This window comes from Protomyctophum bolini, assembly GCF_963924005.1.
Source record: "Protomyctophum bolini genome assembly, chromosome: 3".
Classification (NCBI taxonomy): domain Eukaryota; kingdom Metazoa; phylum Chordata; class Actinopteri; order Myctophiformes; family Myctophidae; genus Protomyctophum; species Protomyctophum bolini.
The window spans coordinates 1414510-1436930 of NC_137864.1; the positions used below are offsets into that span (position 1 = coordinate 1414510).

The 22421-nt window shown below is 45.0% G+C and overlaps 1 protein-coding gene across 1 annotated transcript in view; it reads right to left on the bottom strand.

The window, feature by feature from the left end:
- Positions 1-13214, bottom strand: part of LOC308313408 (scavenger receptor cysteine-rich domain-containing protein DMBT1-like) — a gene marked incomplete at both ends in the record, with an annotated part of 28928 nt that extends 15714 nt beyond the window's left edge. Inside the window, 8 exons of the mRNA XM_080760506.1 lie at positions 1992-2285; positions 3931-4242; positions 4356-4661; positions 7227-7913; positions 9908-10213; positions 10825-11166; positions 11361-11744; positions 13127-13214. Coding sequence (XP_080616632.1) covers positions 1992-2285; positions 3931-4242; positions 4356-4661; positions 7227-7913; positions 9908-10213; positions 10825-11166; positions 11361-11744; positions 13127-13214 — 2719 coding nt within the window. The remainder of the gene's footprint in view (positions 1-1991; positions 2286-3930; positions 4243-4355; positions 4662-7226; positions 7914-9907; positions 10214-10824; positions 11167-11360; positions 11745-13126) is intronic.
- Positions 13215-22421: the final 9207 nt, after the last annotated feature.

The window sequence follows — 22421 nt, forward strand, 5'->3', positions numbered from 1 at the left end:
GTTCAGCTACAACAGTGGAGCGCTATTGTGGTTGAGCTATTGATAAACGGACAGCTGCTGCTATAGTGGGATCCTCCTGCAAATGTCGCATCGCTTTTGTCTTTGCTGACAGGCACTCAAAAGGAACTCAAATGAGATGCGAGCGTCCCGTAAGTACACTTAGAAATGAAACTAGTGTTGACTAATCATAACAAGTGCTACATGGCTCTTATTTTGATGAGGAAGTTTCTGCAAGCGACCATAGGCTATTTACATTATGAAAACCATGCATGATCTGTCACTTAAACAATGTAGCTTATGTAACAGTATTATATAATTACACAAAATAGGACACAAATAAGTGCTTTTACCTGACTTAATTCTCCATAGTTCACGTGTATAGGAATACAGTACATAGTGCATTAAAGGTCACAGCTCCTTTAAGTCTCCTCCTTTTGCCCCCTGTATAAATGTCCTGCGACACCCCCACCTCTTCCTTCTGTACTTCCGTCTTGGAACGAGGTGGGTGTCTTTGTTGACTTCTCCGTATAACATAATAAGAATTGTTATGTTATTGTTATATTGATTTACAGTATACAGTGTTTGTTTTACTCTGTTTAGAGAGCCATTGCACTAGAGAACTAACGTGAAGACGTGTTTGTTGTATTCTTTGTCAGGTATGTTACGTTATATTATTTGTTTTGTTGTGTTACTGTCGCTCGTTGCTTCTGTACTTCCGTCTTGGAACGAGAGAGCCATTGCACTAGAGTAGAGAACTAACGTGGAGACGTGTCTGTTAAAACAGCAAAGGGAAAACTATCTGACACATTGGAAAGAAGCAACACAAAAGCAGAGTAAACTAGAATGCTATCTGGCCCTAAACAGAGAATACACAGTGGCAGAATACCTGAGCACCGTGACCGACCCAAAACAAAGAAAAATCTTAACTAGGTACAGACTCAGTGAGCACAGTCTCGCGATCGAGAAAGGCTGTCATAGGCAGACCTGTATCCCGAGAGAAGACAGACTATGCACCCACTGCACACTGAATGAAGTGGAAACCGAGCTACACTTCCTAACCATCTGTCCATTGTACCAAGACATCAGAGACGTATACTTCCCACAGATTACAACCACACACGGAGATTTTGAAAACATGACCAATGACAAAAAACTCCCATATCTGCTGGGCGAAGTACAACAATGTGCAAACACAGCAGCAAGATTTGTGAGTTGCTGTGATAGGAGAAGGATATCAAATGGAACACAACCACCCTAAAGACTAATCATTGTGTATACTCCTGCAGTATACCTGCATCGAGTGATCTTGGTACACAGAAGTTGATCTATTGAAGATTCTGACCTTCAAAGTACATCATTTTTGTTTTGATTATATTACTGTATTGTTGTATTGTTCTTCCAGCTTTGGCAATGTAAACGTATGTTTTCTCATGCCAATAAAGCCCTTTGAATTGAATTGAATTGTCTGTTGTATTCTTTGTCAGAATAAAGAGAGGTTTCCAAGGACAGTTCTCGGTCCGTCTCATGTCTATTCTACACAACGCAGAGAGAGACAGATTACACCGGTCACACTTACACACGTTGGAATTAAACATGGAACCTGCAGCATTCCGTGAGTCATTCAATGGATATGTGTTCGACGTTTATGGTTGTGCTAATGATAAACAGATAGCTGCTGCTAGTGGGATCCGAGCTCCTGCTGCTCTTAGACTGTTGCTTTTTTAAATTGGACTTACACTGTTGCATTATTGCATTTTGTGCCAAAGTGCATTTCAACCTGCAGAAATAATAAACATTTGTGTTGTCAAACACATACATTATTCTCATCTCTGTTTTCTACTCTTATGAATTAATTTTACCCATTCTTGACATTATTCCAGTAGAGTGCCTCAGCCCTAGCGGTCACTTTATCGCCATTAAGGCGTATTACTGGTTATTAGTAGTATAATAATAATGTGTTGATTACTGTCAGTGTTGAAGCAATTGCTTACCTGAACAGGTCACCTCCCTCCTGGAGGAAGATGGAGCAGACTCCACTGGACCACACACCCTCAGTGAAGACTCAGATCCAACACAGGGAGATGTAATCTTCCATACAGGTTGAGATGTAGAATGAGTCCATTTTGTTGAAACAACAGGGCCACATTCCAGCTGTCTACATGCTACAGCCGATGACTTCTGGTTCCAGTAAGACAAACCATCCACTGGTTTCCACTTGTCCTGGTATTTCATCTCCAGTGTACCCGTACAGTGACTGGTTCCTCCCACCAACCTGACATCAGACTCTGTACACAGACAATAGAACAAGCTTTACACATTTATGTATTTGATTTTATAGAATATTAATAATAGTAAGAAATAATATACCTTTATTTACAAAATCTATAAATTCATCGTATACGTACCCCCCAGCTATGGGACGTTATTTGCTAAGTAAATACTTACCCCCTCGTATACTCCGTGTATATAGGCCTACTGGTTGAACCCCAGAGCTGCTTTTAGCATTGATCCGGTTGCTATGCAACGCCTCCGTCACCACCAGCTATCGGACGTTAAAAATCCTCTCCCATTTACCTCAGTTCAAAGCAGGATTTTCAAACCTCCATAACTCTGAAATCTGGGAGAGCTGTCCCTAGTGAACCTCAGCCATCCAAAGTTCGGATGTCATTTGTAACTTTGGCTCGCATCGCTCCCAACATGTAAACGTTTCTGGCGAGAGGTAAACAGTGTGCGCTAATGCTAATGATAGCAAATGGTTGCAGTGAGTGTGTGCACTCCCCCCCCCCCCCCCCTTTTCCCCCTCACTGTATATGTTATCTTTTCCCTTTTTACCTCCTTTATGATGAATTCCTGTTCTGTTCTTTGACTATATAGAAGAGTCTAATTGTATACGTTGTGGTATCTATATTTCATGATATTCATATATAAGCTATGTTCAAAATGTCCGACTATACATTTGGTCACTGCTAAGGTGATAAGTATAAGTCAATGTCTAGTCTGACTGACTGCAAGGTTCACGCATAGGCAAGTAGTTTGGCCGGGCCAGGTGTGATAGAAGTTTAGCATACTATTGTCTCAACGAGAGGCCTTGGCAGAGATCACTCTGTATGCGTTCTATGCAAAAGTTTCAACCCCCTCCCAGAACTTCAACTGTTTGATGTGAAACTGTATATATGTCCTGTAAAATGCAAGGTTTGGGGAGTCTTAAACTGGCCGCTGCAGCGGTTCAGTACGAGGGAGTCCCTGAGCTCCAGGCTCAGGGACAATGGCGAAGCTCTCTGTCTTGGTCTGTCTCGGTCTCGGTTGCAATAAAATGACTCTACACTACACTTCAGTTCATCTCTCTCTGCCTGGTGCTTTCATTCAACTGACCGTCCGGTGTTTTTTGACTACAGTCTACAGCCTGCCGTGTGCTCAGCCGTTTCTGTCTCAAATAGATAGAATTCTAGTTCGTGTAAAGGGAGAAATTACACGACAACGTCTCTAAATGTTTTGATGAATTGAACATGGTGGACCCTCTTGTAAACAAGTGTAATGCTCAATTGGGTCGTCCACTCACAGTTAACAGTCTTTCTATTGAGTTTGTGCTTGAAATGTATACTGTAATTCTGCAAACTGTTAATAAATATTTCAATCAATCAATCAATCAATGCAGTTAATAGACAAGGCAATGAAATGTCGTTTGCACCTAATTTACATCTCTTGAAGATAACCGAATGCTCCAGTACCTTATGTGGGCACAGTGTCCCAGTGGCTGTTTTTTTGAGGGGCGCTAGCCCCTCCTACATCCAGCTTTTGGTTACAGTCCACAAACTTTGTCTTAAACAAACATTAAATTCCCTTTGACAATGAATGGATAATTTTGAAGCGCCCCTCACTTCACACAGGTGTGATTTTATTTAAGACTACTGTCATTGTTTGCTACAGTACCTGAACAGATTAATTCCACTCTGCTCTGGCCGTGATGAGATGTAATTGTTGCACACTCCATCAGTGAAGACTCAGATCCAACGCAGGAAATAGATGAGATCATCCATACAGATACACGTTGAGGTTGAAAGCCATTACGCCTTGCAGATGATGAAACAGCAGAGCCACAGTCCAACTGTCGACACACCACAGATGATAACTTCTGGCTCCAGGAAAAGGAAAGCTCCACTGGTCTCCATTCTCCCTCGTGATTCGCCTCCAGTATACCAGTACACTTACTGGCTCCTCCGACCAACCTGACGCCATAAGATACTTTAAAGAGACAAGATAGTAAGCAGTGAAAACTGACTGTTTGGCTCAGTTGTTCAGGTAAAAGACAATTATTCTATAATTAGTATTATTAATCCAAAGGTGTAGTTTGTTACCTGAGCAGTTGAGTCCAACAGCCTTGTCAGGTGAGCAGGTGTTTCTAGTTGAGCCTGAGGTTCTACAGTCCAGGAGAACAGACTCGTTGCCTTGACACTGGAACTCTTTGGTCCACATTGGAGCCTCCACCGCTCCATACAGCGCCCCCTGGAGGACTGAAGGAGGCCCACAGCCAAGCTCCCTACAGACCACCTCTGCATCCTGCTGGTCAAAGTCATCTTCACACACCGAGACCCACGACTGATTAGACTTCACCTCCACTCTGCCTGAACACAAACCAGTTCCATTCACCAGCCTCATAGACTCTAGAGAGAGAGATAGAGAGAGAGAGAGGGAGGGAGATAATTTTAAATTATTAACACATCAGAGAAAGTACATTTACATAATGTGTAAGGTGTGGTGTCTCTAAAATATTTAAATAAATGAGGAAATTACAATCCCCAAACAGAAGAAGAATTCATAATTATAGAAAAAGGAAAAAAATAAAGCAATGGTAATAAGTGCCGGAAATATCGACGGTGCAACCGGGGAGCAGACCAAAATGAGCCAGGGCGATCCAATTTTCTCTGCCGAAAACCTGCATGTGTCCTCGAGTTGGTCAGAAGAGCTAAAGCGTACCCTCCTCCCCTTCTGGCAGTGAGTTAAGCCAAATTCCAAAACCCAAAATCTCGGCCACTCGCCTCACTCACACTCGATCACTCCAGCATGGCAAAAATTACGGTGAAATTGGTGACCTGTCGAAATATGTGAACATCTTGTGGACTTCACACAACTTACATAGAGGTCTTTAAAAACGTGGCCTGAATACCGGCAGGTTGAACTCTGCTAACAAACTGCAATGATTTACATTCAGACACTGACATTATTATGTGTCGTCTACACACGATTGTCACATATTTCAGCAGGTCACCAATTTCACTGTAACACCACCATGCTGGAGTGAGCAGCATGGTGGTTAATACCATTAACAAAGGAGAAAATGTCAAACTACGGGGTTTTCATGATGCTGAATCCATTCCAAGCATTAGTTTTGCACAAAAAACACTCCTTAGGCTAAAACGACCATAGCCGTAATCACAAATGTGATGATGTCAAGTAGCTATGGCCGTTTATATAGACCAAGGAGTGTTTTTTTTGCAAAACTCATGATTGGAATGGATTCAGCATCATGAAAACCCCCTAGTTTGACATGTCACATAAGGCATGATGATTTAAAAAAAAAATTGCCTTCTATACGTTGTTAAAACTCATTCAGTGCCACATGATGCCCCGTTTATTGGTATGGTCACATAATTATGCCAATTATGAAAATTGCTCAACATCCGGCAGTTTCTACATGCTGGGGACCCATACTCAACATTTCTAACAAAACTTTGGTGTACTCAACATGTCCGGGTTCACAATGGCTCAGCTGTGTCTGTGCATGGACGCAAGTGACCGTGGTGACGTCACCCCACCTACATGAGTGAGTGGGGTCGGGGGGAGGTACACGGCAACTGTTCTGGAAGAATGCTGTGAATGTCCAGAATGGCTCTGTGAATGTCCGTCGAGAGCGACTCAGCGACTGGAGACAGACATACAAGACAAGCGAGACTTGAGATGTTTCGTCATTGTGGACGTGCTACCACCTTTGCAGGAAACTATGGCAACGCATTTATTGCACTTTGCATGATCAGTCATTTCCCTTTCTTTCAAAGTACTGCATAACCAAACTTTAGGATTGTTGTCTCTTTTGGACATTTTGTTCATTTGACATTTACACTCACTGTCGATGCACAAGATTAATCTAGGCACGTGCAAGGTGTTTGAGAGCCTGCAGAAAGCCGTGCCCGCAGGACATTGACCACAGCTGGCGGGGGAGGAGGGTGATGAAGATGCCGAGTCTGCAGCTGGTTCACTTTCCCCAGGCTATAGTAACATTAGAAAATAGACAAACTACTAACAGAGCTTTTTATTCGGCTTATCGTACAACTGTTGTTATTAGAACGCCAATGACTCGACGTCTGTCTGATATGAATCACGTTAACTATGGAGCCATGAATCAAACAAAATACATTTGTCTGCAGTCAGTTACAACTTACATGTAATGTTATGATTTGTCTATAGAGGAAGAGGAAGACCAGATCCGCACACCAGTTTGTAGAGCTCCGAGACTTAGGTTACTTTATTTTAAATCAACAATTAAATGCAACGTTTCGACCGACTAGGCAAATTGATTTGCCTGATGAAGACCTAGTCGGTCGAAACGTTGCATTTCATTGTTGCCTTAAAATAAAGTAAGTCTCGGATCTCTACAAACCGGATGTTCTTCCTCTTCCTTGATGTTTGCCTTGATGCCTGAGATCCAGCACCTGGCCTGAATATAGGCATCGAGATGTGCACACAATCTTCTCTGTGAATCATTTGTCTATAGGAAATACAGAGAAGATGAGCAGCAGTGCAAGTACAATAAAGCGGCTTTGTATGATTGAATTTGTGTTTATTATGTACTTGTATAATAATATAAGTATAATGTAGGCTATGTCAGACAAAAAAAAGGGGGGGAAATGTTAAGGGAACCGTTAGGAACCGGAATCGTTAAGAGGGAACCCTATAGTCACAGCCCAGCAACAACGTTACGATAACAATAGTGTACTCTTTACTTGAGCCTACAATAATATAAATACTCATATTGCTCCGACTGTCATTAGACAGACAACCTACCTCAAACCCTAACCTAACCATAACCACAAGCACGGGAGCAGCGCATGTTCCACCGCATGTCAGAGATAGATAGATAGATAGATAGATAGATAGATAGATAGATAGATAGATAGATAGATAGATAGATAGATAGAATATAAATGACGGTATAGGTCATTGTTGGTTACCTGAACAGGTCACGACCACACCGTTCTTGTATCTGTCCGACGTCTTTGTTCCACACTGCATCAGTGAAGATTCAGATCCATCACAGGAAGATACAATCCTCCGTACATTTGGAAAACGGCTGTGCGTTGACACAGTTGAAACAGCATACCCACAGTCCAGACTTCTACACACTACAGATGATAACTTCAGGTTCCAGTGATCATTCCCAGCTGGTGTCCACTGTCCCTGGTCTATCACCTCCACTGTGCCAGTACATTTACTGGTTCCTCCCACCAACCTGACATCATTAGCATTACCGCCTGCATCGCAGACAACACCAACATCTTCACCGTGACCACAATTGTGGGACGCCAACTCGGGATATCTGCACCGTGCAAGCTCTGATTCAAAGCCTGTGCAGCTGACATCATCCAACCAGATGGGCCCACTGCCTTGTCCAAAACGAGTGCTTTGTGACAGCACCTGGCCACACCCTAACTGTCTACACACCACCCGGGCATCATTCATGTCCCAGTCATCATCACACACTGTCCCCCACTCTCCACGGAAGTAGATCTCTACTCTGCCAGAGCAGTTGTTCCCTCCGTTTACCAGTCGAACGTCTCCCCCTCGTGTTGGCTTGGCAGTGACATTCATCCATCCCGGAAGGGATGTGGCCGGAGGTGTTGTAGATGTCATGGAGTTTCCTGTAGAAATGAGGCATGTTTTTGTTGATTGTTTAAACATGCATGTGTACAACTACACTACCCTCCATCTCAATCTCAAAGTGAGGGGCGCTCTTAACATTATACGTCATCATACATCATCTCATGAACAACCTAATTTTTCATTGCCAGTGGCAAATATTGAGACGTGTGAGGATAAAAGCTGTAGCCTATGACGTCTATTGACGTAAAATGTTCCCTTCATTGTTAACATTGTCAATGAAAGGACAACATTGTGTGGAGTTATTTTCCACATCATCTACAACAGAAAAAAGAAAAATAAATAAAAAACGCCCGATTGAAGAAGAGTTTTTCCTGGATGGATACATACACAATGGATACATTTAAAGGACCACCTCCTCACTTTTCAACCTATCTTCATATAATAGGTCCTCACTAATAATCATAAAAGAATGGCGCAATTTTTTTCTACTTGGTCTGTGTCTCATAGGAGGGCTGTGGGCAGTTCAGAAACCGTCTTCCAGAAACTGCAGGCTTTCTAGTCCTGAAAAGTTGCAATGCGAAAATGGAAGCCATCGTTCTCACGATAATGAAAATGAATCTGCCTAATGATGACTGCCCACAGCCCTCCTATGAGACACAGACAGAAAAAATCGTGCCATTTTACCATGATTATTAGTGAGGACCTATGAAGATAGGTTGAAAAGCGGTGAAGTGGTCCTTTAAGCTAAAAATAAATAAATAATAATAATAATAACTAGAACTGCACTCTGCCGAGTGCATACTTGCTTGTTGCACACTAGTAGGCCATACATGGGCAACTAGTGCGCAAGCAGAGCGCGCAAGTACTTTCGACCGCTGTAAACTGTCACATCTCAGTATCTCTGCAAAGGAACGTTTGAAATGTATAATCATTAGGTGTAACTATTTGCTACCTACCTACTTTTTTACAGAAAAATAAATGTGATGAAAAAAAAGGTATATAGTATGTAGTTGTAATTTGATTAGCAGTATACTGTGGTTACTTGGTGCCAGAAAGTGACAGCCGTCAACCATTTTTTTGTGTATGCAAATCTGTGCCTGGTTTGCTGGGACCAGATTACACATTGCGTCATCGTTGAGAGCTGGGACCAGAGTACATGGTGTGTATATGTATGACTAGCTCTCAGTGATGACGTAAGAGAAATGGTCATCTGTGTAATCTGGTCCCAGCAAACCAGGCACAGATTTACAAATTACAAATTTCAAATTACAACTACATATAGAGTATGTAGTTGTAATTTGATTAGCAGTATACTGTGTTTACTTGGTGCCAGAAAGTGACAGCGTCAACCATTTTTTTGTGTATGCAAATCTGTGCCTGGTTTGCTGGGACCAGATTACACATTACGTCATCGTTGAGAGCTGGGACCAGAGTACATGGTGTGTATATGTATGACTAGCTCTCAGTGATGATGTAAGAGAAATGGTCATCTGTATAATCTGGTCCCAGCAAACCAGGCACAGATTTACAAATTTCAAATTTCAAATTACAACTACATATAGAGTATGTAGTTGTAATTTGATTAGCAGTATACTGTGGTTACTTGGTGCCAGAAAGTGACAGCGTCAACCATTCTTTTGTGTATGCAAATCTGTGCCTGGTTTGCTGGGACCAGATTACACATTACGTCATCGTTGAGAGCTGGGACCAGAGTACATGGTGTGTATATGTATGACTAGCTCTCAGTGATGACGTAAGAGAAATGGTCATCTGTGTAATCTGGTCCCAGCAAACCAGGCACAGATTTACTTACACAGAAAAGTGGTTGACGCTGTCACGTTGAAGAGACCGAGCAAAATTATTACTTGCTCGCTCTGCTTGCGCAAGTAATAATAATAAAACAGCTGGTCCGGAATTTGCCTTTAAATAATAGTAAGCAGTGAAAACTGACTAGTTGGGTCAATTAATGGTTCAGGTAAAAGATAAACTATATTTTTGGATTATTATTCTATCCCAAAGTGCAGCTTGTTACCTGAGCATTTCAGTCCAACAGTCTTGTCAGGTGAGCAGGTGTTTCTAGTTGAATTTGAGGTTCCACAGTCCAGGAGAACAGACTCGTTGCCATGACACTGGAACTCTTTGGTCCACATTGGAGCCTCCACCGCTCCATACAGCGCCCCCTGGAGGACTGAAGGAGCGCCACAGCCAATCTCCCTACAGACCACCTCTGCATCCTGCTGGTTAAAAGCATCTTCACACACTGAGACCCACGACTGGTTAGACTTCACCTCCACTCTGCCTGAACACAAACTTGTCCCATTCACCAACCTCACAAACTCTGACGAGAGAGAGAGAGAGAGAGAGAGAGAGAGAGAGAGAGGTATTAACACATCAGAGAGATAGGCCTACTGTCATGGCAGCTTGACTGGCTGTCTGTTCTGACTCTTCTGTTTCTGTCTTTTTAGGTTGGAAGTGCCATTCCACATCCAGTGAGGTGTGTCCTGGCAATTACCTGGCTGGTCTCCATCTGGCAATCACGTGGCTGCTGGCTGTCTACAAATACCTGCTGTGACGGCACGCAGTGCTCAGTGCTAGTTCCTCCTTCGGCCAGTGCACACCTCTGTGCCTTTTGCACTAGGTCAGTTGTATTCTGTGAAGACTTAAGAACCTATTCCGCTCCTTTACTGGCCTGCTTCTAATTCTTGGTCTCCTTCCTCAGTGCCTGCCTGCTAGCCTGACCACCTCTCCATGCAGCTCCCAACCGAAGACCTAAGTATTCTGCTTTTGGAAACTTGGACTTGAAAGTTTTGGAAGACCTTCTGTGTTTTTGAGTAAATAAATACTCTGGCTTTTTGGCATTATACGGTGTTTCCTTGTCTCTGTCTACATTTGGGTTCCCAACTTCCCTGTCTGCCTTGACACCTACTGTACCTGCTGTATTAATATTACCTGCACAGACAACACCAGCATCTTCTTTGTGATCACAATTGTGGGTTCCCACATGTGTGCCGGCGGTGCAGCGTGCAAGCTCTGATTCAAAGCCTGTGCAGTGGACATCATCCATCCAGATCTGCCCACTGCCTGGTCCAAAACGAGTGCTTTGTGGAGTTGACAGCGCCTGGCCACAACCTAACTGTCTACACACAACCCGGGCATCATCCATGTCCCAGTAATCATCACACACTGTCCCCCACTCTCCATGGACGTAGATCTCTACTCTGCCAGAGCAGGTGCTCTCTCCGTTTACCAGTCGAATGTCTCCCTCTGGTGTTTGCTTGTCAGTGGAGTTTTCTGTAGAAAGTAAAGTACATTTGCATTACCGCTAGATATGTCTCTAAAATATGTAATAAATAAGGAAATTGACAGACAGACACAGAGACAGGACAGGCATAGAACATCTAATCAACTACAGAGACAATTGCTGCGACTCGCACACACAACGAGAGAGAGAGAGAGAGAGAGAACACTTTTTGTATTAATATTACCTGCACAGACAACACCAGTATCTTCTTCGTGATCACAATCGTGGGATGCCAACCCGCGATGCGTGCACCGTGCAAGCTCTGATTCAAAGCCTGTGCAGCTGACATCATCCAACAAGATGGGCCCACTGCCTTGTCCAAAACGAGTGCTTTGTGACAGCACCTGGCCACACCCTAACTGTCTACACACCACCCGGGCATCATTCATGTCCCAGTCATCATCACACACTGTCCCCCACTCTCCACGGAAGTAGATCTCTACTCTGCCAGAGCAGTTGTTCCCTCCGTTTACCAGTCGAACGTCTCCCCCTCGTGTTGGCTTGGCAGTCACATTCATCCATCCCGGAAGGGATGTGGCCGGAGGTGTTGTAGATGTCATGGAGTTTCCTGTAGAAATTAGGCATGTTTTTGTCTTGATTGTTTAAACATTCATGTGTACAACTATACAATGCCCCCTCCATCTCAACCGCAGACTATTTGAGACAACTAGAACTGCACTCTGTCGAGTGCATACTTGCTTGTTGCACACTAGACTAGGCCATGAATGGCCAACTAGTGCGCAAGCAGAGCGCGCAAGTACTTTCGACCGCTATAAACTGTCCAATCTCAGTATCTCTGTGAAGGAACGTTTGAAATTTTTAATTATTAGGTGTAAAAAAACATATCGTCATTACGTCACCATCGAAAACCAATTACACTCTGGCATTGGGTCCTTTAATCCATATATTTCTTACGTCATCATTGAGAGCTAGTTATACATATACTATATGTATATGTAATTTGATTAGCGGTATACTGTGGTTACTTTGCGCCGTACACACCGTCCCAGCCAACCCGCCACTGTTGATGTGTATGGACCGTCCCAGCAAATTGTGCCTGATACGGCAGTGGTGCCAGATTACATACATGTATACACAGGAGCATTACCTTTAATCCTCCCAACACTAAAATATATCGTCATTACGTCACCATCGAAAACCAATTACACTCTGGCATTGGGTCCTTTAATCCACATATTTCTTACGTCATCATTGAGAGCTAGTTATACATAATATACACACCATGTAATCTGGTCCCAGCAAATCAGGCACAATTTGCTGGGACGGTGCATACGCATCAAAAGTTGTGGGTTGGCTGGGACGGTGCATACGAGTCCCGGGGCGAAACTATTACTTGCGCGCTCTGCTTGCATAAGTAATAAAGTGAGCTGTGGCGTTCCACAAGGAAGCATACTTTACTGTTCCTAATAATTATCGTTTACATATATTATGTAAACAAATTATATGTTTACATGTAAACGACATGACATCAGCGTGTGACTGCAACTTGTTCCTGTTCGCAGATGACTCAGCACTGCTGGACCCAGACAGGAACAAACTGCAGGTTGAAAAGGCCCTCAGCTCTGAACTCTGGCTCGCTGATAACACCTGGGAAAAAAACTGAATCCATTCTCGTTGGATCACATTTTAATCTCAGCAAGGCAGATGACTTCTTGGTTAGCGTTGGTGACAATATTATCACACGAAAAGATACAATTACCTACCTAGGTTCCATCCTGGAGGCAAATCTTTCCGATGATAAAATGGCCACCAACGTAACCAAATGAAGTCAACCAAAGAACGTAAGTTATGTCTATAACTATGGATCTATGAGACCGAACGATGACCGTCACTACGGTCATAACAACGAATGATGCCCTCATCTTCCTCTTTTCGAGATCAATATATCAAAATTGTCATGCCCACATGACCCGTAGGAGGCGGTCTCACCGTATAAGTTATGGCCGGTGCGGCCGGCTCCGCCTCCAGCCTCGAACGCCTCATAACGTTCCGAGCGACAGGAGATAGTGACGGTCATCGTTCTGTCTCATAGATCCATAGTTATAGACATAACTTACGATCTATATCGACCTCACTCTGACCGTCACTACGGTCATAACAACGGATGACTTATACCAACCGGGTCGCGAGGAACGGGGTACTCAGCCCCATCACCATCTCGCTGGGCAGCTGCAAGCAGGACGGTGGAACCCAGCGATAGCTGGGATTCCACGTTCAGTCTGTAAAACCTTGCAAATGTGCAAGGCACAGTCCATGAAGCCGCTGCACAAATGTCCTCCATGGACACTCCTTTTAGTGCAGCCCAAGAAGTGGCCACCCCCCTTGTGGAGTGGGCCACCCCATTCTCAGGGACCGGCTGGCCTAGATCAACATAGGCCGCCGATATTGTGTCCACAAGCCCATGCGACAACCGTTACTTGGACAAGGGAAGTCCCAACCTCCTGCCCCCATAGCAGACAAACAGCTGCGTGCCTGTGCCTCGTATGGCCTGTGTGCGATCCACATAAGCACGAAGTGCTCGGACTGGACACAACGTAGACAGGCCCTCCACAGTTTCCTGGGGGCCCAGAGCAGAACGCAATGCCATAATTTCCAGCACTCGGTTCACCGTCTGCAGCGTAATTACCTTGGACAGGAATGCCGGGTTAGGCCACAGCGACACCCCTGTGCCATCGGGTCTCCACCTCATGCAGTCTTGACTGACTGACAAGGCCTGCAGCTCCCCAACGCGTTTGGCAGAGGAAAGCGCCAACAGAAGTGCCGTCTTACGAGAGAGGGATTTCAGATCGGACTGATCCATCGGCTCATACGGGGCTCCCATCAAGGACCGCAGTACCAGAGGGAGATCCCAAGCAGAGGCCCTCAAGGCCCGTCCGGGGCGTAGCCTCTTGAAACCAGCCATGAACTGAGTGACAAAAGTATGCCTACCAACTGGTAGCCCATCAACCTCCTCATGCCGGAGCGAAAAGCGGCGGAATACACCCTGATGGTGCTGGCTGCTCTGCCAGCATCCAAGAGGGACTGGAGAAAACGTAAAACTAGGGATACGTTGCAGGTGACAGGATTCGCCTGACAAAGCCGGGAGAGACATTCGACGGCCGGCCCCGAACTCTCATGCAGAGCCCCCTTGGCGCCCTGTGCCCTTGCGGGGGCGACGCCCTTGAGGGCCACCTCTGTTAGTGGCTCGGGATCTAGAACCTTGCTGCCGGGCGGCCGAACTGGGGGCCCGAAACGCCTCCTCCTGGCGCCTGCCACGCCCCCAGGACCCTTGGTGGGGACCTGGGCCTTGATAAGAACGCCGTGGTCCGCGTTTGGAAGTAACAGACCGGCGAAACCGCTGAACGCTCTCCCGTGTCTGAGCACAGCGTTCAGTTCTGTCCAGCGTGTCCTGGAAGTCTGGATTGAACATATGGCCAGGGACAACGGCTTTCTCCCGCAGCTCCTTCTTGATGTTCTCAGGGAGACGCATCTGAGCCAGCCAGACCTGACGCCGAGTCAACATGGCTGATGACATGGTGGCGCCAATGTCCCGTGTGAGCTGAGAATGACACACAGCGGCATCTACCAGGGACCGGGAGTCCGTGTCATCCGCCCCTATTGTCCTCCTTAGAGCAGCCAAGAGGAGGACCAACGCATTCCCCGAGCGAGCTGCATGAGCTGCTGAATTATATGTGCGACACACTAGACGATCAGTCTTCTCGCACTGCTTACTGGGGCAACGTGGGACAGTGGTAACTCGGTCAGGGCCAAGATCGGTCAATGCGGCCATGCCCTGCTCGACCGGTGGCATGTCTCCCAAGCCGGACTCGGGAGGATAAGACATCTTTGCCAGGCCCCTGCACCCAGCATTAAATAGGGAGTCCCTATCAGGCTTCCCCCAGTTAGTCATTAGCATCCCAGAATACCCCTCTGCTTCCGGAACAGTGGGGGACGAGCGAGCCTGGGACACCGCACTGAAGACACCCGCTGAAGAGGCGGACTTCGGGGCTATAAGTGTCATACCCAATAGTTTAGCCGCCAATAGCACGTGCAACACCAGTGTCTCACTAGCAGCGAAGTCCGGAGCGGACTCCGTGTAGAGCGCAGATCCGGTGCTGCCTGAGACTGAAGCGTGGTCCAATCGTGGACCGCTAAAAGTAAGGGAGCCAGGCGCATGGATGGAAAGCACATCTGGGACATCCTCCGGGCCAGACACCCCCCTGAAGGGAGATGCCTGCGAGGACACAGTCTCAGGCGACACCACCGTTGAGGAGCGATCAGCTTCAAACCTCCCCATCCGCTCACTGAGGGACTGAATAGCAGCTAAAATCTCCCTCTGAGTGGCGCCCTGCGTCTCCCCGACCTCCTGGGCGTGAGCAGGACGCTTAGGGGCCCGAGAGGTGTGCTCACGCGACCTCCTATATTCATGGTCACCTGAGCGACGCCGATGGCGTTTTCTAGAATGCCTGTCCCTATGGCCAGGCCCCGGTTCCTGGGCAGGGGGCGCTGACTCCCCCCCCAGCGCTGCCCGCCGAGCCCTCTGCATAGGGCAAGTTGATGGCAGCAACACAGGGGTCCTCGACGTCCTGCTGCACATGGACTCTGCCCAAACAAACGGGACATTCCCGGTGGCCGTCACGGGGGTCCATGGCTGCCTGACAACAGCAGCAGACGTAGGAGGCCATAGTAGCTCAGTTACCGCCCACTCACAGTACGCGAACGTACCGAGGGATATGCAGGAAACCCAAACCGCTGCGAACAGCAGTATCAGGGGCCGCAATATACCGGTAAACAACCCTACTCACCGTACGCGCACGTACTTGAGGGAGCAGAACGCCGAACCCAACCCGCTGCGAACAGTGTGGTAACAGGGTAATACTAGGCGAACTCAAAACATGCACTCACTATACATAAACGTATGAGAGGGGATTTAGGATAACAAAAAACAACCCTGCCAGCTGCGGACAGCGTAGCACCAGGGGTAGCGAATAGCAATATGCACAAATGTATTACAGTATTTAATCAAACGTCCACTCACTATACGCGAACGTATGAGGGGGAATAGTTAGCATAACAAAAAACAACCCCGCCAGCTGCGGACAGCGTAGCACCCGGGGTAGCCAATAGCCGTATGCAACACTTTATAAAACCATAATAACCAAAAAACGTCTACTCACTATACGTGCCCGTAAGAGTGGGACTAATCGTCACAAAGATTCAACCCTGCCAGCTGCGGACAGCGTAGCACCAGGGGTAGTAAATGGCAGTATGCACAAAATACTAGCAATGTTAATCAACGTATACTCACTATACGCGAACGTATGAGAGGGAATAATCAGCAACAACAAGAACCAAACCCCGCTGGCTGCGGACAGCGTAGCATCAGGGGTAGTAAATAGCGGAATGCCCAAATAATAGCAATGTTAACAAACGTATACCCACTATACGCGCACGTATGAGAGGGACTAGTTGTAACCAAAACAAACCCTGCTAGCTGCGGACAGCGTAGCACCAGGGGTAGTAAATAGCTGTATGCACAAAATAATAATTCAACGTCTCCTCACCATACGCGCAAGTATGAGGGGGGATAGTAGAATAGACTGTAACCAAAACAAATCCCACGTGCTGCGCACAGCGTCTGAGGGACTCAGTGACTGAAGTAATTCAACAGCTTCTTCTCTCCCACTTACAATACACTCAGTATGAAGGGAGGACAAGATACGAAATCTCACTTAGTGACTCTACTAGAATCAACTAATGTGGATAACTAGTCTACATCGCATGTGAACCCACGCGGAATTGACCGGAATGCCACCAACTTGGATGGAACCTGTCAGTTAACCCCCGCAGCTGCGAACAGCGCAGCAACGGGTACAAACAAACAAAATTAAAGTTGCCGTATCACGGCCGTTCCGTAACCACGGAACCCTTAAGGTAGCCTAACTGACGGGAAAAAAACCCTGTAGGCAAACAACAAGTATACAACAACAAAGTGTTACAGTTTAGCATTAGCAAACAAACACAGTAGGCTAAAAAGTCACACAACACTGCAACCCACAGGGACGCAAGGCGCCTGCACCGAAGTGTACGGGTTTCCAAAGCAGTGAGTGTGGAAAAAAAGACTACTAGCGAAAACCAAGCAGTCAGCATTAACAGTAGATCTCAAAGATACAATACCATTATACCTACCTTCCAGATCTCATGAGGCGAGAGAGGCAAAGAGGCGGAGCCGGCCGCACCGGCTATAACTTATACGGTGAGACAGCTTCCTACGGGTCATGTGGGCATGACAATTTTTATATATTGATCTCGAAAAGAGGAAGATGAGGGCATCATTCGTTGTTATGACCGTAGTGACGGTCAGAGTGAGGTCGATATAGATCAAGATTCCTATCTCGTCAACCTCACACCTTGAAGACCCTAACAGGAGCCCTTGTACAAGTTTTCTTTGACTGCATGCACCTGTTACCACAGCACCTCAAAAGCCCTCAAAACAAGGCTCCAGACTGTTTTTTGTTGCGACCATAGGACGCAGTTACTGTAGTATGAAAACAGTCACACTTCCTGTACTCGCTTTGCCTGTAGGCCTAGTGCTTACAGCTTTCTATGGGCCAGTGTTGTTTTTGGCAGCAAATTTAGATTTTAGTTTTAATCGTAGTCTCTTGAAAAGTCTTCAGTTAGTTTTAGTCACTTTTTAGTCACCTGGAATGTCTTGGTGTTACTCTAGTTTTAGTCGACTAAATGTCATAAGATTTTAGTCGACTAAATCTACAGTTGATTTAGTCGACTAAAATGCATTTTGGCGGGCCTTGATGCCGTCGTAATGGCTGATTTTACACTAAAAATAGCCTATCTACAGGCTCACAACGCGTCGCGCGTGAGCTTGTAGATCGGCTATTTTCAGCATGCAACAATGTGTAAAATGACTTATACTGGATCTCTAGTCCACAAGTCCCTTCCTAACATTTTAGTCTAGTTTTTATTTGTTGACGAAATTGTCAGTATATTTAGTCTTGATTTTAGTCATCATAGCTTAGTTTTCATTTAGTTTCCATTTAGTTTTCCTCAGTGGAAAAAGGTAGACATTTTTCGTCTTAGTTTTAGTCGACGAAAACAACACTGCTATGGGCCAACCATAGAGAGTGCTTGCCTGTAATGCACTTCTGTTACGCTACGTTCACTTCCGTTACGCTTGCCTGAAACGCTAAGCTGTCACGCGAAGCTGTCAAAGCGGAGCGCTATATGCGACCTCCCGCATTAAACCAGGAAATGTCCCATCACGACTTTCTCTGTATATAAAATATAGCTAAGTCGTCGAATCTCTTAAGGCTCATTCATAGTCTGGATTTTCGGTGGTGAGGTGACCACTGGAGCTGAAATAACGTTGAGCGGTGGTGAGTAAAAACAGAGAGAAGGGCTGGAGTGGTGGCGGTGGTTTGCTCTTCACCGCGGCTCGTGACGTCATGTTGTAGTTCGGTGGTCACCTAACCACCGGAAATCCAGACTATGTATGAGCCTTTAGTTACATCAATATTGTTCTTATAAAATAGTTGGTTTGTGCCTAAGTATTAAGATTATAAGGATCGCTTTTGTCAATTTGACTGCCAGGGACTTCCCATTCAGACACACACACACACACACACACACACACACACATTAATACTGGCGACACGCCACTACACACACACACACACACACACACGTGGCCGATATTTGTTAAATGCATGGGACCCGAATGGAAACAAGACCACAATGTCTTTTTTCGGTGCTATCCTTTTGGATAAATGTGCTTTGACTGTACCATGTACTGTTTTGCATTTATTATTGTCTAATAAAATAATCAATCAATCAATCAATCAATCAAAAATGTTTCGGGACATTTAATATCGCTGAGACAGTTTATTTTGTTTTTGGACCACACTGCTTATATGAGACTTAAAATGAAACTCCCACGGCCCTGCATGGACCAGGGGATGAGCGAGTGACATCAGGACTTCGGTAGAGATGTCACCGTCTGTGTCTCAGCCCTGCGGTCGCTTCTCGACCTTGGCTTTAAGGCGTCTTACTCGTTATAGAAGTGTATATTTGATTTGCAATGTCTCTAAATGTTCTGATGAATTGAAAATGGTGGACCCTGTTGTAAACAAGTGTAATGCTGTATCATGGTGTCGTTCACAGTAACAGTTTTTGTATTGACTTGTGCGTACCCATTCGGCATACTGTTAATAGAAATTTCAATCAATCAATCAATCAATCATTCATACTATGCTCAATTAAACTCTCAGGGGTCATTTATATACCGTCCGTCTGCAAATCGTATTTTGTGAAAAGTCAATACAAATGTACTGAGGGTTAACAGGGTTAATAACAGGGCTGTATAGATGTAGGCCTACCTGTAGATGGCGCACTGTGGTCCTGCAGTGGATGGTCCGTGGATGGGACCACCTGCGATGAGTTGGCCATTGAATGCCAACTTCCACTGCACACTGGCAAAGTTTGATGGTTTATTCGGGTGTAAGAAATTGTACATACTGTAGACTTTGATAAGCAATGATAATAACGTAGGAAAGTGAAGATTTGTATTTTTCATTTATTGTATTTGAACACAAGTTGAGAAACAATGCAGTAAATGACGTGGTGACATATGATGACGCGTCGATGTTGTCAATTATTACTGGGAAGTCGGACGTCAAGCATTTCCACAGAAAAGGGAGGTAGAATCTCAAGGGAAACTGTACCGGATTGCCTGGTTGAGTCACCATTATAAGGAAATGTGGCCATAATTAACTGCATGTGTCTGCTCGCTCATACATACAGTAAGTTACAATAGCAACATGATTTTAATATGGAAGGTTAATTTCCCCCCACCCACACAACACCCGTATGATCCCTCCTCCCAACACAACAGTGGTCCCCAGGTTGATTCTCAGTCAGGGTGGTGGTCCCTGGTTCATAATAAGTTGAAACCCCTGCTATAGGTGATAAATGGTTGCCACATAGAAAATAACTATAACTATATAAACATTCATTTAAAAGATTCTTACCTTTTGGTAGCGTGAGCCCAAGGATGAGTATGAGTATGAGATGCATTGTGTTGGACAGAGAGGTCCAAATAAATGACACCCTGGACAGAACAGTTATAGCTTTTAATATGCCTGTGAAGCAATGCATCTGTGAAGGGGGTGTGACAGTATCAAAGTGCATTTGAGAGGATGTGATGAAACAATATAACGTAGATAAAACTGTACACGGTTGCAGAATAAATGTACTGTTGTGACCAGCTCACTGGTGTAGAAATATCTATCATACATTTACAAGTTAAGGCAATTAAGCAGATGCTCCTAATCCAGAGCAGTTTACAGTAAGCAAGAACACAATGTAAAATGGTGCATTTACAGTATATAGCACCTTTATCCAAGGCGCTTTACATGAGGAAGAAGTGACTTTATAGATAATAAGGAAGAAGTTACTTACTGGACTGCTAAATGATAAACTTTCTGCAGATAGTTTATTATTTAGCAGTCCAGTAAGTAACTTCTTCCTTATTATCTATAGATAATATAAGGAAGTTACTTACTGTACTGCTAAATAATAAACTATCTGCAGAGGTATATGGCTGTAAAGAGGAGGGAGGGGTGCGATTATGGGCTAAGGTGAGATTCTTTCTCTATTGCAGGGACGGCTCCATGCATGCAGGGGCGGCCCCCACAAACCCAATTGACTGACTTCTATGTAAACCAAACTTCACAAACTAAATAGCCAGCCAGACTAAATAGTCCCCCCCCAGTCACAATCGTCTGGAGCCGTCTATTGTACCTCTATTGTACCTTTATGAAGTTGACAAGCCTGTTGTTTTCCCTCTTAAAGGGATAGTTCACAATTTTTGTTGTATGAAAACTGTATTAATTGATTGCCCGAGTCCCGTGGTGGGAGTTCAACTAAATCCACTAATCAAATGATTCCCAAGCGCGGCACGGCGGCTGCAGCTCACCGCTCCTTGGCTGAGGCTCACCGCTCCAAGAGATGGGTCAAATGCGGAGAACAAATTTCACTGCGGTAACGTGTGTGGCACATTGTACGACTTTGACTTTGACTTTCTGCTCTGGTTTTGGTGAATATTGATTAGTTCCGGTCATGTTGTGGGGGGCGCACTGGGGCCACGCATTAAAAGTAAATGAATCCACAAAACCATAGCATCATTTGAATTGTGGACCTATTTCTAAAATATTATAGCGCAACTTTGACCCCTCTATCACATGGAACTGTTATTTAGGCGTAGTGATATGGACATAAAAGACAACAAATCTTTGGTGGGGAAAATGAATCAACTATTCATTGATGGTGAAGAAAGGGAACTTGGAAAGACCCTTTTTGACAAACCACAAATCATTTGACTAGATCCTTTCCAGCAGAAAGAGAACTGAGAACAATAAATAAGGAACTGACATCTCAGCCACTACGTATTTGTGTGCCATACATGGAACTGGATAGAGCTCTCTCATCATAATTATATTGTAAGTATTTGTCTCATAAGCAAGAACTGAACAGTGAAGAAATAACCTTGCGGAAAAAACCCCACACGTCAGCAGACTATATCTGAGAAAAAATAAATAAACTAAGGAAGTGAAATTTGTGCAACCATCAGAATGTTAATTATATACTTTTCACCCACAATTATATTATATTAACTATTACCTATAGTTTCTGGGTTCGATTCCCACCGGGATGCTGGGGGATGTGTTCTCTCCTCCGCATCATCGGTGCCCACTGCCCATACCCTAGATGGGTTTGGCGAAAAAAAACAGCTTGGACTCCTCATGCGTAGGAGGAAGCATGAGGTCAGTCCGCTGCCCCCACAGGTTGGAAGAGGAAGTGTAAGCGCCCAGGATTACTTTAGATAATTGACACAGGGTGGAAAATTGGGTTACAAAATGGTGGGAAAAAAATAATTTGAACAAAAAAAAGAAAGCAGGTGTGTTTGCCTTGACACCTTGCAAGGGCGCTTAATGAATCGTTTGAAAAACACACATTTGTTTTATTTATGCAGACTTCTTGGATTCCCTTCGACACATTCTCACTCCCAGTGTCATATTGGTTAAGGTTGTCTTTATACATCATGTTATGTTTGTTACACTCCAGCTCAGTGGCCTTGTGGTTAGAGTGTCCGCCATAGGCGGCGGGTGCATAAGGCTAGGGAAGGCTTAGCCTTCCCAAAAATTATGCTGGGTATTTTTTTTAATATATA